Here is a 17423-nt window from a genome sequence, read left to right on the forward strand (position 1 = left end):
AGAAAATACAGTAGTGAAGAAGTCATGCTGAAAATAATGAAAAAAAAAATAGTAGGAATAACAAATAATAAGATAACCTAAGCAAAAGGTTAAAAACAACAGATAATAGTAGAATTGAAGAATAAGAATAAAAACCATACAAAGTTCTTTTGGGATATAAAAACTAAATAGAAATAACTGATTCAGTAATGTAAGCTCTTAAGACTACTTATTCCCTGACTATAGAAATCATGGCACAATTAGCAGATATTTTCATTTTTATTGGAACAAACACTGTTATACAGAATAAATTTACCTCAATGCACAACTTGCCTAACAGGCAAATCCGGCAATTACAAAGGGAAACCGAAAAGGAGAAAAAGAATTACAGACAGAATACAACACATTGAAGTCAACCAAGGGATTTGGTTATACAAGAAGGGGACTTCTGGCACCGTAAGCGGCGGAACTATGACTCCTACTGATAGGAAGGTGCACATAAACATCATGAACCTCCTGTTTACATACCTCTCCTCTGTCTCTATCAATCGCATAACAAACATATACTGTGTCTATAACGTTATCCAAAACAAAGACGAAGAAACCAAGAACCACCATCAGCAGCAGCCATGCCAGAGCAGCAATAAGGTATGTTTCGGCACCAAGATGACTAGCAGCTCTTACCACAACAAAAACCTGGAAGCAAATAATCAAAGATATATTTTTTAAGGCAGACAATGTAAGTATTTAACCATATAGCTTAAGTAAGAAATATGAATGAAAAAGTATATTCTGAAAAGAAGAAAAAAAAGATAAAACATATGCCTCTTCACTTCTTGAGATATTTGTGGCTAGTTCAACTATGTCAGAGCTTTATAAGATTGATAACTCTCGTTCACTGATATGGAAGGAAAGAGGAACATTGAGACCAAATCTTGTTATTCTTAATGATCATCTACAACTACTTCACTCCAAATCTTTAAGAATAAAGTCATGCACTTGCTATAGATTTAAGAATAATTGTGCGCAATAGATTGTCAAATTGCAAGGAACCTGATAGGAAGTTTTCAAAAAGACAATTGATCAACACCCAGAACGACTCACCAATATTGCATATATTGTTGAGAGAACAAAGATTATTCCAGCCAGTAAGCGAGTGGAGACAGTCTCCACAAACACTGGAGAGAGAAGATTGCGCTTTAGAAGTTCATATGTCATCTTAGCAGAAGTGCAGTATGCTTCACCAGTAATAGCAGCAAAGTTTATGGTGAATTTATTCACAAACTCAACAGCTGACAGCAAGGTATTGGCACAAAATCGCAGAATAAGGTTCACAATTCCAGAATCTTCTTGTTTTGCATTATCAACCATGGAGCGAACAATACGAACCACAGCGATCAGTAACCCCGAGAAACATACTGTGCCTGAGGAAGGACCAAATGCATTTCTGCAGAATTTCACAAAAGAATAATACATCAAGCATTACAACATCTGATATTATTTAAGAGGATTTTAGCATACAGAAACTCCACTGCGAAAGAACAGAAAATTTGGTATAGATCCAGGCAGTAAATCATGAAACTGAAACAAGAACGTAAAGCAAGGATTTCATCATTGAAAGGAAATAATAACAATGACAAACCCTTAGTCCAAACAAGTTGGGTTTGGATGTAAGAATCCTCTTTTGACCATGTTTCTCCATCTAAATTAATCCCAAGACGACATTATACAAAATAAAACTAAAAATATATCACTAATAGGGTAGAAACGATTCATGAAATCTCTAGACCTAAAGTAAACGTACTAACATGACTAGGACATGTCCCAACTAATTGGTATTTGCCCATATAGATCTTTTCCAGCTGTTGTGCCCTATCTTTTGCAAATCTGCATGGATTTCATAGGATTGTAGGTCTTACAGGACAACTGCTTTCCATGTAATTTTAGGCGTAACCCCCTCATTTAACACCGTCATTTACCATGGTTTCACACCTAAGTGTGCATATGGTGGTCGGCGCAAGACATGACCAAACCATCTCAAGTGACCTCTCATTTTATCCTCAATGTATACTATGAGCACCTTTTGGCGAATGTGGTCATTTTTAATCTTGTCTAATCTTGTATGGAAACACATCCATCCTAGCATTCACACATCGCAACACTCGTACAACATTGATTGTCTTATAGCTTACATTCATTTTGGTAGGTATTCTTCTATAACACAACACTTTGGTAATACATTTAGGCACCGCAATCTGTCTAATCCACCTCAACTTCACTCTTCTTTTGCTGACTTAATTTGAAATTTCATATATTCATTCTTACTTTTACTTATTCTAAAATTCTTACTCTCTAGAGTGCTTCTCCATTATTCAAGATTTTGATTGACACTTTTGTCGATTTCTTCAAATAACGTTGGCAAATAGTATACACAACACGACCTCATCATGTACTGTGTTGATTAACTCATCTATAACTAGGGTAAACAAGTAGGGGCTCAATGTCAATCCCTAGTGTATGCTTCTTCCTCTCTCTCTCTCTCCCTCTCTGTCTCTTCACTCTCCTCTCACGTGGTTTAATAACAGAAAAAATAATCCATAATCCTAACACAGTAAAACCGAGAGATTTCTAATTAGATTTAGTTAAACTGGGAAGAGTAGTTGTAGGTTCTTTTTTGATAATCAAGAAATCTGCTTGGTGGACCCTTTCTCCACTTAAATACCATACTTGGTTCGCTAGCACGATTTGAACTAGTGACGTGCACCTACCACACATCCAACGTGGTACTAACTTTGCCGCTGAACCAAATCCCTAGCGGACATGTTTTTCCTATATTCTTTTTTCCCCTCCGGATGCATTATTTGGTACTGACTCATACTGATAACTAAGTAAAATTGAGAGCATGAACAAGGCAAATGATTGAGTTCCAGTTAGTCTAGGACCATCTAGTCAATGCAACACAACCGACCACTGCATTAGTTATTGAGGCTTCTTTTCCTATGCCAAAGAAAGTAAAACTGCCAATAATACAAGGGCTCAGCAATGAATTCCAGGCATACTACAAACATCCTTCAGAGCTCCAAAATCATAACATAGAATCAGTTGAGGTGTAGACAGCATAACAGACAAACAGCCATTGCATGCAGGAGGAAGGACATATAAGGTGCTCACTACAACTTTTACTTTTCTGCTATCATTTGCATAGATAATTAACTGCAAGAGAATAAGCTAACATCGATAGGCACTACACAATCAATGTTAAGATTATAAACTCACCTCAAAGCACTTCTCATAGATTTTTTGGGACCTGATTCATCCTTGGAGAAGTACCACTGTGCGATTGTTCCACTTATGACATAAACATGTGCCTCAATCATTGATGTGGCAGACCAAAGCATTGTTAGAATTGCAAATGCATAATAAGCAGGAACCCAGCTATCCTGCTTCCATACACAATAATACTCCCCATGTTTTTCCTTGGGTACCACCACTCCATTAAGCCTAGCAAACACCAAGAAAACAACAATGGGAGCATAATAAGCTAACAGCCCCAAAGTCAATGCTGGAAGCACTCCAAACAACCCCAAATTCCTTGAAAGAGCAGTAGAAGCAACCCCAATAATCTTAACAGTCAACTCAATCCTATGCCAATTCGCTACGAAAATCCATACAAGAAGCCCAATTAACAACAGCACGAAAACAAGCACCAGAATCCTATAGGCCAAAGGGAAATCCTCACTACATTTGGAGCTCACAGTACAAGCAACAAACCAGTAGATGTCTAGGAAAACAGGGACAATTACAAAGAAAGGAAGTGAAGCATAAACTATCTGCTTTGTGTAGCGCTTGAGCAAGAAAAGCACAAGAAGCACAAAGGGTATGCTGAGAATTAAAGTAACTACAAGGGTCCATATCAAACTCTTCAATAAACTAGAATCAGAGTAGTAAAGTGAAAAAAAGTCACTAGAACTCTCAAGGGTAGAACTCCCAAGACTACAAGAAGATGAGGTGAAATTGTAGGTAAAAGAGGAAATTTGGGAGTGATGAGGATTTCTATGAACAGAAGCAAAGATACCAAAACCAAAGGTGCAAAGAACAAGAAGAACAAAAAGGATAAGGAAAGGAAGGTCCTTAAAGGGTCGAGGTCCAAAATTGTAAGAGATCTGAAGGAACTGAGTTTGGTCTTCCGGGTCTAACGAAGATTGTCCAGGGTAGTGATGAGGTGTTATGGAATCATCAACAGGGTAGGGTTTGGAGAGAAGGGGTTGTGTGGTTGGGTCAGAAAGTGTAGAAGAAAGCTTGTTTGGATCTTCACTGGTTTCCATGGCGGAAAAATCAAGAATCTTTCTTGGGGTTGGGGGAAGTTAGATTGTGTAGAAGAAAGATGAAAATGGCGTGGTTGGGGTAGTACATGGTGGTGGTGGTGAGGACGAGGTTGGTCGGTGGTGCTAGCTAAGGCCAGCCAGCCACGTGAGACAATTTGGTGTTATTCTATACGGAAATGGATCGGTTTCTACGTGCCACTATAAGGTTTTATGTCACTGCTGAATATTTTCCGATTGCTGCTGCTCGATTAATTTAAAATTAGTGTTTCTTCATTTCTAAGCTACCTTTGATAAGAGTATAGTCGTATGAAAGGATCTCTAACACATCCCAATGACGACCTTAAAGCATTAATGAATCAACTAATGATCTCAATTATTTTTTAAATTCTTGTGTACTTATAAAAAGATTTAAGCAATCAAATATTATCTTTCTTAAAGCCAAGTGACAATCCTCTTTAAAATTTACTTAAAATATGTTGTTAAATATTTTTGGAGGTCCAAATCATTTTAGGTTTGAGAATACACTATTGACATTCTTGAATCACAAAAAAATTTAAAAGGGATGAATCAAGAGAATATACATAAATTTACTCGCAATCTTACTAAATAAAGTATTTTTTTATATTAAAAAAAATGAACCAATCAATTAGTTATGTACCGGTACTTAACTAATACTTAATAATTTTATGTTGATCATTAGCATATTTTATCTATTATCCGATCCTGAAGCTGAATATGCTTTGCATACTTCACAAAGACAGAACTAAGTGCATTTTTTTTTGTTGCCAGAGATTTTCCTTTTGCATTAGTTAGACCAGAAAGTTTTTTATCCTCATTTATTAGGTGTGTGTTGGATTATGACAGTTGTGGAAGAGAAATATATTAAATTCCGACAATAGCAATTTGTTTTGAGGAATAAGCACATGATGCTAATTAATGCTTAGTCTTTGAAATCGTTCATAATGGCTAATAATTGATTCAGATTCAGAAAGAAAATACCTACTTTTTGAAAAGTTTAGAGAAAAGGAAAAAGGTGATTGATCCTCATGAAGAGATTGCTAGATTCGAACTGAAAAATAATTCAGACATAATGAACCTCCACTCTGGTTTTTTATTAGCAAATCAGTGAAAATTGGCATAATATCCTCAAATAAACCTTGTCAAGTTCAAGGAGTCCTCCCAAAACATGTTTTTTCAGAAAAACTAAAAAAAATGGTTAATGCTAAAAAAGAATATTGTTTAATTTTCATATGATTAAAAAAAAAAAGAGAGAGAGAGAGAATGTGGTCCACGCAGTTTCAACTTCTTGATGCTGACAGTACCAACAAAAAAAAAGACTTCTTCCAATTCCTCACTATCAGGTACATAAAACAATAACTATGGCTTAATTCACAAAACTTCTCGCGCCCTCCCCTCCCCTCATTGTAGTTTTGACTTGCTCTTGGCTACCGTTGACCGGCTTTGCGAGACCATTTCAAGACAAGATCAATTATATGAATCATCAACTATCCACGTAGTCTCTATTTAAACCCGTCTCATTCCAATATTAGTCATGGTAACTATTTCTTTGTCCTAATAAAGAACAAAAGGCTCAAGGGACTCGGCAGTATGCAATGGTGAATAAAACCAGCAAGCCAATTTGAATGTAAAGAAAATGTATAGGTTCAGTTTAATTCCTCTATAAAACAAAAAAAATATGCACAACCAGTTCTAGGAATAAAAACACTCCTATCCGTAAGGTTAATGGAATCAAATATAGGACCTCATAATTAGCACCACATAAATTAAGCTTGTAATACACAAGAAAAGTACGTGTGTCGAATGTATATAGGGCTGGTTAGTAACTTCAAAAACTTATGACGATATATATGAAGCTGAACTCTGGTTGTCCTCATCCCACTTGTTCTTAGGTATTTCTCCGGAGTCTGCAATAATCACCTTTTTCCTAGGTTTTCCACTGTAAGTTCCTGCTCCTCCCTCGATTGCATATACTGTGTCCATACCTTCAATAACCTTGCCAAATACAACGTGCTCCCCGTCCAACCTGCTTGTAGCTTTGGTGTTAGTATGAGAAATTTCGGAACATTCAAGGCTTATATGGTTCTTCGAGAAAGTAAGGTTCATTTCGTTCATAATTAGCACCACGGAAGTGCTAAGCAAAAGTTTCAAGCGTATAGTTGCTTTATGGCTCCACAAACGTAGGGGTAAGGTCTGCATACACCCCACCCTCTCTAGACTCCAGTTGTGGGATTACACTAGGTACGTTGTTGTATTGTTTCACAAACGTCCTATACACTTGGCTAAGTCATTTATGAATTAGATGAGCATTCAATGGTTTACGTATAAGCATATCCGAAAGGATTGAAGCACACACACTCAATAGGCATTTGTTAAAGACTTTGCGTCTTTGTGACTGAGAAGCTTTCTGCATTTTTAGATGCTAGGTACTTTCAAATACAGTCATTTTGAAACCTTACCAGCCTGCCTTCACTGTCGGTATAAAGAACTGACAGCCATTGGAGTTGGGTCCTGAGTTCACCATGGAAATAACACCTGCAAAAACCAAGGATGCTTATAAATGTACACACGCAAGTGAATGTACTTAAATTTGCCTTTGGTTTTCCTATGGAGAGAATTACTGCAATCAAGTGATGATTTCAGACCTGCATGAGAATGCTTTATCTTGAGATTCTCATCAGGAAAGGGACCACCATAAATGGAAATGTTTCCCCTTCCATCAGCCGACACAATATCTCCACCTTGAATCATGAATCCAGGTATTATACGATGAAATGGCTTTCCCTTGTAGTGAAGAGATATTCCATCAGCAGTCTTGCCCATTTCCCCTGAGTCAATGACAACAAGTGCAGCAATTGTCAGTGAAATATACACTTAAAAAATATATGCAGACAATATATCTATATGTGTAGGTATGTGTATATGTAAGGTACACAGCAATGCCAGTTATAACTACAAAAGTACCTGTGCACAACGCCCTGAAATTCTCTGCACAGAAGAAAAATTGCAGGCATCATGCAACAAGAACGGAAGTAGAAAATAAATTGAAGACGAGCAAAGTATGGAAAAATGATGGATAAAGACATACCAACAGTTTTTGGTACAACTTGCCCATATAATCCTATCACAATTCTTCCTGCAAATATTCAAAATTTGGATTGTCAATACACAAAAATCTTTCCCAGCCTTCCGTTTCATAATGTTTTTCTTAAACAATTCCTAAATCTTCATAATTTTTAAAAGGAGAAGCTAAAATACTTGTTATGGAGTTTCAAACATTACATTTGTTCTTAAAAGATCAATTAGTTGAAGACTTGAAGTAAGCCATCACACTCTAAACCATGTTAGCTGGGAACGGGGCTAGTATAATGCAATGAAAGTTCACAAGTATCATTTTCCTTGCATGAAGAGCATACCATACCAAACCACAGCTTTTCTAATCATTAATAGATCAAGTTATTATATATCGAATGAGTAGAGAGGGCAATCATCAGGATCCTTCAACGACTACTAGCATGAGAATCAAAAGGTAAAATGGTGAACACTCAACAGGAGGATTCAGTACAGATTACAAATTAAGGTAAACCAAAAGGGAAAGCAACAATGTCAGCACGACATAGTGGGACAAACTGTCTCAGAAAGAAATAAGGAAAGCTTAGGTCACTCATTCAGCCCATTTATATTTCCGATTGATCCTTTTTCTCTATTATTGTGTGCAGAAAACTTGTGATTTCCATTTAAAGGCTTGGGAATTTTTTGTGATTCATTAACTCAATGACATCTAATAAGATAAGAACGTAAGCAGAATGAGTCCATACCTACACGTTGTTTATCTATATCAACATCCAAGAATACTCTGTGGGTAACTTCATACACCTCGTCCATCATTTCAAGTTCCTGAGAAATCAGAGAGGAAGGTATATAAAGAGTCTCAGTAAACTATTGGATTGTAAAACATCATCACTAGGCAAAGGGAGCTCACAGAAATAGAATAGAAGACAGCAACAGAACTTGCAAAAGAGACTCCAGAATTATGCTATAGCTTTTAATGAGCAGATCTAACTCCTGATAAGAGTTTGAAGCCCAAATAGATAGACGAGGATTTATCAAATCTATCTTGCAACTTGCTTATTAAGATATGCATATTAAAAACTTAAGTCATGGTACAAGTTTGAACATAATAGTAGCTTGTCTTAGAAACAGTCAATGATGTCCTCCAATCAGTATTTCCATAGTTTCCTCCTTTCCCTTTTTTTGTCAATAGTTCTCTCAGTATGAATATGGAATAGGACGGAGATTTCAAGCTTTCTATTTAAAGGGAACCAAAAAAAAAAAGGATCTGCAGCATGAAGAACATGGTACAAGGCCAAGCTTCAGCTGTCAATTCACATTATTTGCAGATTATCAAAAGTTTAAACTTTAGCAAACAGATATATTTTGTAAATCAGTGTCTGGCCCATGACATAATCAGCTCATTTGATATTGTATGAAAACTTAGAATCTCAATGGGGAATGAGATGACTCCAAATTGCATAATAAATTATAGAAAGCTAAACCAACATTAGTTTGCGATTCAACTTATCTACAAATTATAGATTACATATCAATTATTTAACATCCTTGCAGGTTTGAAGGAACCTAGCTAACAGAAAAAGGAATGATATGAGAAAGACGTAGCAGCTGACGTCACAATGTTTTGGATGAACTTTTCTTGCTTCTAAGGATAATTCTTAAGACTAGCCTTTGTGGTCTAATCTGAATTCTGAAGAGGTTCTAATCCAAGATTTTTTGTTCTTCCATTTCTACTCTGATTGATTCTTATATAGTTATCTAATTTTCTGCCGTGGACAACATCAAACTTATTCCTCGTCAGTCATCATTCATGTAAACTATCCTGGAACAACTATCCAAATCCAACCACAATGAGTTACATGAAATTGATTCTCACTAATTATCCATCTCACACAAATAGCTCAAAAACAAAGTATTTCCTCTTCTCAACTTGGGCAGTGGTGGTGATTAGACGATATCATATGCCTCCTATCACTATTAAATCAGCAAAGAAAACACACTTAGTTGGTAAAACAAGATAATGTGTTGATGCTCATAGACAACATATGAGAATAAAAAACGTTTGAAACATTATTAACTCCAACCCGACAAAGGATAAGCTAAGAAACCAAGAATCTTGGACTCCATTAGCATTGCTTCAAACAATGCTGCTGAGGTGGATATTCATCACACCAGCTGGAATTTACTTGATGAACCCATCTAGGCTCCAATGGCTTTTGAAGTCATTGCATCATTTAAGAGGAAAAACACGAAAGCAATAAGATGTGTGTATGCTTTAATGGAATAAGAAGACAGACATTCCCAGAAGAAATCAACACAATGTTTGCTCTAAAGGCTATACATCCCTTTCAATTAACTAACATATAACTTAGTAGATGATTGAGTAAGTTTTCATACTGTGAGAAAAAGACCAGATCTTTAATACCCATTAGCAGAAAAAACCAATACCCAATAAGGCTTCATGACCATACTGTGCAATCAGATCCAAACCCATTACAACAAATTACATAAACTTCACAGATATAACACAAGACAGACAAAAAGATAAAGAATTGAGGGGAAAGGGGTTAATAATAGAATAAGAAAAATGGTACCTTTTGGAAGATGGAGGATGCAATAAAGATAACAAGTAAAACACCAAGAAAGATCAGAAACCATCGAGGCTGCAATAAAACTGAGATCGCTCTACCCATCTCCTCTTCTCCTCCAAAAAGAAAAAATCAAGAAACTTCAAGAATTTCAGCTGTTCTCTTCCATTATCAACCAATTAAACAATCCCTCAAGCACTTAGGTATATGAGGCAATAATGAAAATGGGGTTGTGGAGAAATAGTGTATTTATTTAATTTGAATTTTTTAAAATTCAGTGGCAGCAGAATCTCAGAGCATGAGATTGTTGTTCCTGTACAGCTTTGTCTACCTTGTTGAGTTCAGTGTGCTGATTAATCACATACTATATTAATTTTGGGTGTTTTTTTAACTTTTTTATTTTCTTCGGGGGCTTTTATGCAAATCTTTTTTGGGCCGGATATTCATCTTTTGGGCTAATGCAATTAGATTAGTAAAGGGCTCAGTATCTCAATGGTTAAGTCCAGTTAGAATTCGGGTAAAATATGGGAAGAAATTGGCAAAGATAGCCACTTTATGAATAGCTAAGCCTAAGAGCATTTCAAAATTACTTAAATTTTAACCACTTTTTTAATGTGAAAAATACAATTTGAACAAAATCCCATAACTAAATAGGAGAAAACTTCATGAAATTATATTAGATTGAACGTTGTGCTGGAGTTTGACTTGTCAAAATTTCAAACAACAATGCTTTGTGATGGAACTATACCCGTGTTTAGCTAGAAGTATTTTTTTTATCCAAATACTTTTTTTTTACTTTAAATTTTTTATTATATCTCGATTACATTTCAACGATGACAATATATTTATAGGCTGTCCAATAACTAGTCATCTTGGCTAATTTTTACATAAATATGTGTTTGCTTTATTCCTTTTCTAGTTTCTCCACATAAATGAGCTGTTAGATGGGCTAAGTCTATGGGCCATTAACTATGTTTTTGCACTATTATTTTCAAGTTTCTCATATACAATGGACCGCAACTTGAGTTTAAATTAAAGATTTGAATAATCTTCATTAGTACAACTAGTCAATAGACTATTCAATAAGCCACAAGTATATTACTAGTCTTTTGTTTCCATTATAAATCAAGTGGAACGTAGCAAACCAACTTTTGAAAAATTGGCAGCAAAATGCTGCGGTTTATGATTTATATTGGTTATTTAATATTGATACTAAATTAGATTTATATTGTAGCGTAAAAATATCTAATTATTTGTATATGCATAAGAGAAGGTAAAATTTACTTAGTTGTTCTAATTATGTTTACAAAAAATAGGGAAAAAATTATTTATTAAATTTTGGTTGAAAGATACTTTTTCCAAAAATTGAAGAAACTGGTTGAACCAAACATTTGAAAAATAGGAGATGTCTAATTTGGACGGGTTGAGTGGACATTTTTCATGGAAAATCAATTTCGGCGCAGTCCAATTTACTCCATACTTGGTTTGTTCACAACCTAATATATACAATTCAAATTGACCTATAAAATTCTTATCAAGAAATTAGATGTGCGATTAAATGATCGAAATTCCTTCATGCTTAAAGAAAATCACAAATTCAAATATGACAAGTAAAATAACTTTTTAATACGAATATTTTACCTCTATAATAATTAAATAAAAAAATAGTCTCCATTTAAAATAAGGAGATTCAAAGATTGTCATATCATCGTCGTTATTATTATTTACTATTGTGTTTAGTTTCTTGAATATAGTCGCTTTTATCTCCACTTATTTACAAGCACACATTTTATATGCAGGAATAGTAGTTTTATAAAGATGCTGTAATACATAGATTGTCATTTCTGATGCAACTTGCATAAAATAATTAAGTGGAAAGTTAAACTTAATACTACAATTAAAAAGTTAAATCCACTTGATTTAAATTAAAATATTACTTCATACATTGTTTAATTAATAGCATTCGCCTGTCAATGTCATATTCGTTTCACCAGAGACATGTTAGCTGTATTATTGTCTTTTCAGTATACACATTTTTAAAATTTTGAATCCAAAAAGTAAAAAACATATTATGTGCGCACTACTCTTTAACTTTCTCCTAAATGCTAAAATAGTGAATATCCTTGACATATCAAGTTGCTCATTCTCTATTAAATATTGAGAATCTTTTCTTTCTTTTTCAAATAAACATCCTATATAATTTTCATATAATATAGAAATTTTATTTTTTAAAATTTTTTATTTAATAAAAAATTGTATTTTTTTCTAAATTACTAAATAACAAAAATTGCAAGCAAATATTATATATTATACATATTAATGGACAATTACAGTAAAAGTGAAATCATCGATACAATTATATAATAAATATTACATCATCATAAAATTTATTTTAAATTTTAAATAAATACTCAACTTTCAAGATTATTAGATTGTGCTCAGAAATGCCTTATTAATGCATTACGAAGTTCAAAATGAGCATTTTTATCCTTAATTTTTTTTATGTCTAGCTAAAAATTATTTAAATTAACAATTTCATCTTATATCCAATTATTTTGTGTCTAATTTACTTCCCCTATTCCATTTTAAACTATTGCATCAAGTATTTCCATGCCCATTAAAAGTGTAGTTTAATAATTTATCACTATAACATAAAAGTAGATTGTTTGAATTATTATGTAAATTTTGTGCATTTTTTATAGCAAAAAATAATATTAAAAAATTGAATTAGAGAGCATGAATATTAAAATTATTATTTACTTATTTATAAATAAAGAATAGAGGGTAAAATAGAGACGGAAAAAATGCATTGTTGGCTTTTCGCAGCTACGTTGGGCTATTTGAGAGTTTTGAGTATAGTGAAAAAGACCATACACTCCCTAATAGTTAGGTGGAGCCTACCAAGAAAAGGGGAATTAAAAAGAAGAAAGAGGGAATTAAAAAGAAAATTAAAGACGTCATTTTCAGTACTCCCAACTTGCATATGACAAAAGGAAAATTGATGCAACAACGACGGATAAATACAAATACTGTAACAGCTCGTATGAATGACACTTTAATAGATTTATATAAAGTTGATTTTTTTTTTTAATAAAAATAAAAATCTCATGAGAAAACTATTAAAATTTTTAATTCTTATACAATTTTAATAAATAATTAAATCACAATTTATTAATAAGACATCGAAGTATCTTAAAGCATTGCATTTATAAATTACATATTTTCATGTTTTTCTTATAAATAAATATTTGTATTTACAAAATTCAGACACATAATTTTATAAAAATTAAATAATAAAAATAATAGTAACTAATAACTTTATACTCTTTAATATAATTTTTTACATGGTATTAATAAAAAAAAATCACGCAAAGCATGTCATTTTATAAAATTTAAAATAACAATTTTTTTTTATAAAATATAAACTTTTGACAAATTTCAAATTATGCTTTTTGGAGAACATGTTGAAACACTATTTTTTGATATTGTATTCTTTTTTCATATCTATTTTAAAATATTTACTTGAATAAATAATTTATCAAAACTAATATTTTCTAATTCATAAATTAAAAAGATAAGGGACTTGATTGTAAAATGCTTCATGCACAATTTTATTTTTAAATTCCATTCGTGAAATTACAATTACAGCGCATATGTATTATTATGGTTGTTGGTATTAATTAATATTAATATGAACCTCGAATTGACGGCCCTAAAATACCTAAGCATTTTCGAGTTGAGAAGATATTATAAAAAGGAAAAGAAAAAATTAGGTGCTTTTCAATTAAGTTTGGCGTCTCTATCTCTGAGGAAGACAGGTTGTCACTTCGTTTTTATGCACCGTACATGTTTGATTTGAACAATTATCAAAAAATATGATAAGCACTCCTGCAACATGCCGCAATGCTTTTGGATTAAAATAGGGTAACGAAGACTATTTTATTTGTCTTGGTGATTGATGTTGATTTTGATTAATTTTAAAACTTTGTATAAATTTAAATGAATGTAAATTTATTAAAAAACAAATAAATAATTCTTAAAAAAGCAATCCACTTGATAATTTTCAACTCGTAACTTCACTTAAAATGAAAATAAATAGACCTTACACCACCATTCACGCATTTTTATAATCTTCAAAATTTTAACATTTGTTGTTTAATTTCCAACGCAGCAAACTTCTTAGCTCTCTTCTAATTTTTTCAATAATAAGGTAGTAGCTTACTAGCTTATTCTTTCTGTTTTTAGATTAGCTTTAAAAAGCTAAATCATTCAATTCTTAATTTTAATTAAATTTCACTTATACAGTGTGCTGAAATGAGAGAACAAATTTTGAAGCTAGAAAAAGGATAATGTTAGCATTCAAATGGCTGCTATGCTAAACGTAACACGGCCAACAACATGGATTATAATATAATGATGAGATTGATTTATCTTTAATTTAGAGGTCTTGGGTTTTAGTCCTGAATATGAAAAAAAATCATATTGGAAGCACCACCCTCAAATGAAACCTGCAGTGAGCGATTCGAATTTAATCATGGATTCCGAAACCAAAACAAAAAAACATGACACGACCTGTTGGGGTTGCAACGCGGTCGTTATGATAACCAAAATTTTCCTTTCATATTACATAAGGTACTTGTACCTTGGGAAAGATCAAATTTATTTCCAGCAAATTCTTAAAAGTACAACAAACATCGTATCTCCTCCCAGATGAAATAAAATTTAAACAAACACTTATACACTTCTACAAAGCACAATATTTTTTCTTGTGAAAATTTCAAGTTGATTCTTTAATTTTATTGACTATGCAAATTATATTCGAGAGGAATTCTATCACTATTCCTACAACAACAAAGTGGGAGATTTAAATTTGTTAAAACAAATATTAACCTATCAAAACTGAATTAGTTTATTCCCGCTCTAGACCGTATATATTTTTCGAAAATCATATTTCTAACTCAATGTGTATAAAATTTTCTCTTTAATTTATTTTAAATTATATGTAAGGAACACATGGTTACATTTTAGCTGTCGGTTGGTGTATTTGCGCATGGCAAAAAATAGGCCCGTTCAAGTTTAACTTATAAGGCAGCTGCCTTATTAAAAAAACTCAGCTTATCAACAACTTGTGTACCAAATTTACTTATTTGATTGATTGGATTTGTAGCAAACAACAAAAACTTATCAACAACTTGCGCACCAAATTTAGTTTTTATTTAATTTTATATGTCTTACTTTTCTTATTTCACTTGAATGACCTTCTTTTATACTGCAGTCTGCAAGTATGAAGATCACAATTATGTTTAATTTTTTTAAAAAAAAATAATATACATATTTTTAATTTAAAGTTATATAATTTTTTAATTTTAAATTTCACATTTAGTTAAATTAAAATATATTATCTCTATTTTAATTCATGTGAATATATTCAGAATATGAGTGTCAACACACCAAAATTTGCTTTGAATTTGGGAGTAGATTCTTCATATATTTTAAAACACTAAAATTTACTTTGAATTTGGGAGTAGATTCTTCATATATTTTAAACTTAAATTTACATATTTGATAACTATAAAAAAAAAATTATCAGTACAAGTCAATATAGCTAATAATTCAAAAATTACTATAAAAGATATAATAACAATTATAAAAAAATTTAACTACACGCCCCCTTCCCTCACCAGATACGTCCATCCAATTACAAAAAAATATTTTGTATATAAAGTCGGGTGTAAAAGTTACTAAATCTTATGACCGCATAGGTCGCACCGTCTTATTTTATGTGACATATTGAAGATTTTCAAAATGACTAAATCAAGTCTTGCACATTTGTATGAAAAAATTAAAATAAAATCATTTTCAATATATAAAATTAATGAACTTGTTGAGCATGGAACAAAAGTCAAAACAGTTCTATGGGATGTTACGTCCCACGGTTTGGAAGAAGAAATATTGTGAATGAAACAAAATTGTTGTAATTAAGAGATGGGAAATACCATAAAAAGTTGATACTTCATTCGTTCCTATTTATTTGTCAAATATTTTTTAATTTAATTTTTCTTTTTTATTATTTATTTTGTCAAAGAAAAAAATGATAATTTTTTTCTTTTTATTATACCCTCAATTTATTAACATTGAGTTAATATCTTTAAAAAATATAGTGAATAAATATGTTTAAAACTCTATCAATTAATATGGATAAAATGATAAACTAGCATAATAGTTGGTCAACTAGCTTTTTAAGTTATTTTTAAATTTTTGAAAGTATTTGACAAATTAAAAAAGTGCAAAATAAGTAAAAATTTACAAAAAGAAATCATAAGTTAAAAATTGGTCCCTCCTGCATTTTTCTTTATGACTTAAAAGTTGTTTTTTTAAAAACATACAAAACAGGCTCTTAATCATTTCAAGTAATAGTCTGTTTGGATTGACTTATTTTTAAGCAGCTTATAAGTTGAAAACTGTTAAAAAAAAAGTAGGAGCAGACCAATTTTTTTTTTGACTTATAAGCTGTTTTCAACTTATACACTGCTTAAAATAAGTTCATCTAAATAAACTCAATTATTTATTGAGGCTTATTTTAAGCACAAAATAACTTTAAATTGGCCAGCCGAACACTAAAAAAAAGCTGAAAACAGTTTATCAATCAATCCAAATGGCCTCTAACAATGTAAACAACGTATCTCTTCTTATTATTAATCACAATTTAATTTGTACCAGAAATTGTTTGGCTGCTAGCTAGCTATTTTACGTAAATTAGGCATCTACGCTCTTTTACAACGTTATTTTCATGTTAATATTAGGATAAGGCCTAATTAATCTATGGGAAATAGGAGTAGTAGTGAGAATGAAAGTTAAAATCAAACGGCACAATATTGATATTTGTAAGTATTACAAGTCTCATGTTAAATATCATGAAGTTTTCATTGTTATATATGGTTTCTAACTACATATTCAATATTATATTTATAAAATTCATTTTCACTAAAAAAACAAAATCAAAGTGGGAATATTATAATTGATGCTCTGGATATATTGGTCCTCACATATAGTTTTGTAATCGTGATAGTCACATCAATCTAAAGTTCTCCATTATCATGATATTTTGATAATTTCTATGAACATTTACTTTAATTGAGGAAATTAAGAAAAAAAGTTATGAGAATATGTTTGTTTCTTTCGGTGTGTTCCGTTTGAAAATATATGTATAGAAACACATATAGCATGACCGACCTTATTACACTTTATTGAATGTTTTACAATATCTCATATTATTTTGATGAATAGTTTGATATAAATTTACAACATACTCAAATATTTATACGTAGTTGAAGTGTCTATAAAAATCAAAATCCCCAAATGATTGATTGCTATCATTAAATTTGTATTTATTATGAATTTATGATCTAACTACCCTGTAACACAATACAGTACGTATTCT

At 31.9% G+C, this 17423-nt stretch overlaps 2 protein-coding genes across 2 annotated transcripts; both read right to left on the reverse strand.

Moving 5' to 3' along the window:
- Window positions 1-239: 239 nt before the first annotated feature.
- Window positions 240-4639, reverse strand: LOC129885332 (uncharacterized). Its single transcript, XM_055959573.1, has 3 exons — window positions 3256-4639; window positions 1084-1426; window positions 240-675 (listed from the first exon to the last, which is right to left on the reverse strand). The coding sequence occupies exons 1-3, from the start codon at window positions 4302-4304 to the stop codon at window positions 409-411; spliced, it is 1659 nt and encodes a 552-aa protein (XP_055815548.1). The 5' UTR covers window positions 4305-4639; the 3' UTR covers window positions 240-408.
- Window positions 4640-5921: 1282 nt separating this feature from the next.
- On the reverse strand, window positions 5922-10371 carry LOC129885333 (peptidyl-prolyl cis-trans isomerase CYP21-1). Its single transcript, XM_055959575.1, has 7 exons — window positions 9989-10371; window positions 8141-8219; window positions 7411-7458; window positions 7287-7310; window positions 6968-7150; window positions 6782-6857; window positions 5922-6348 (listed from the first exon to the last, which is right to left on the reverse strand). The coding sequence occupies exons 1-7, from the start codon at window positions 10085-10087 to the stop codon at window positions 6159-6161; spliced, it is 699 nt and encodes a 232-aa protein (XP_055815550.1). The 5' UTR covers window positions 10088-10371; the 3' UTR covers window positions 5922-6158.
- Window positions 10372-17423: the final 7052 nt, after the last annotated feature.

Source organism: Solanum dulcamara, chromosome 4 (genome assembly GCF_947179165.1).
Source record: "Solanum dulcamara chromosome 4, daSolDulc1.2, whole genome shotgun sequence".
Lineage (NCBI taxonomy): Eukaryota > Viridiplantae > Streptophyta > Magnoliopsida > Solanales > Solanaceae > Solanum > Solanum dulcamara.

Bases quoted from the DNA above. Each gene is read 5' to 3' on its own strand.
- LOC129885332 (XM_055959573.1), bottom strand. From the start codon at position 4,304: ATGGAAACCAGTGAAGATCCAAACAAGCTTTCTTCTACACTTTCTGAC. The intron at 1,427-3,255 runs GTGAGTTTATAA...GAAATTCTGCAG, and splicing joins TCTATGAGAAGTGCTTTGAG to AAATGCATTTGGTCCTTCCT. The intron at 676-1,083 runs GTGAGTCGTTCT...ATTTGCTTCCAG, and splicing joins CAACAATATATGCAATATTG to GTTTTTGTTGTGGTAAGAGC.
- LOC129885333 (XM_055959575.1), bottom strand. From the start codon at position 10,087: ATGGGTAGAGCGATCTCAGTTTTATTGCAGCCTCGATGGTTTCTGATC. The intron at 8,220-9,988 runs GTACCATTTTTC...CTGATTTCTCAG, and splicing joins CATCCTCCATCTTCCAAAAG to GAACTTGAAATGATGGACGA. The intron at 6,349-6,781 runs GTAAGGTTTCAA...AGCTACAAGCAG, and splicing joins CCGACAGTGAAGGCAGGCTG to GTTGGACGGGGAGCACGTTG.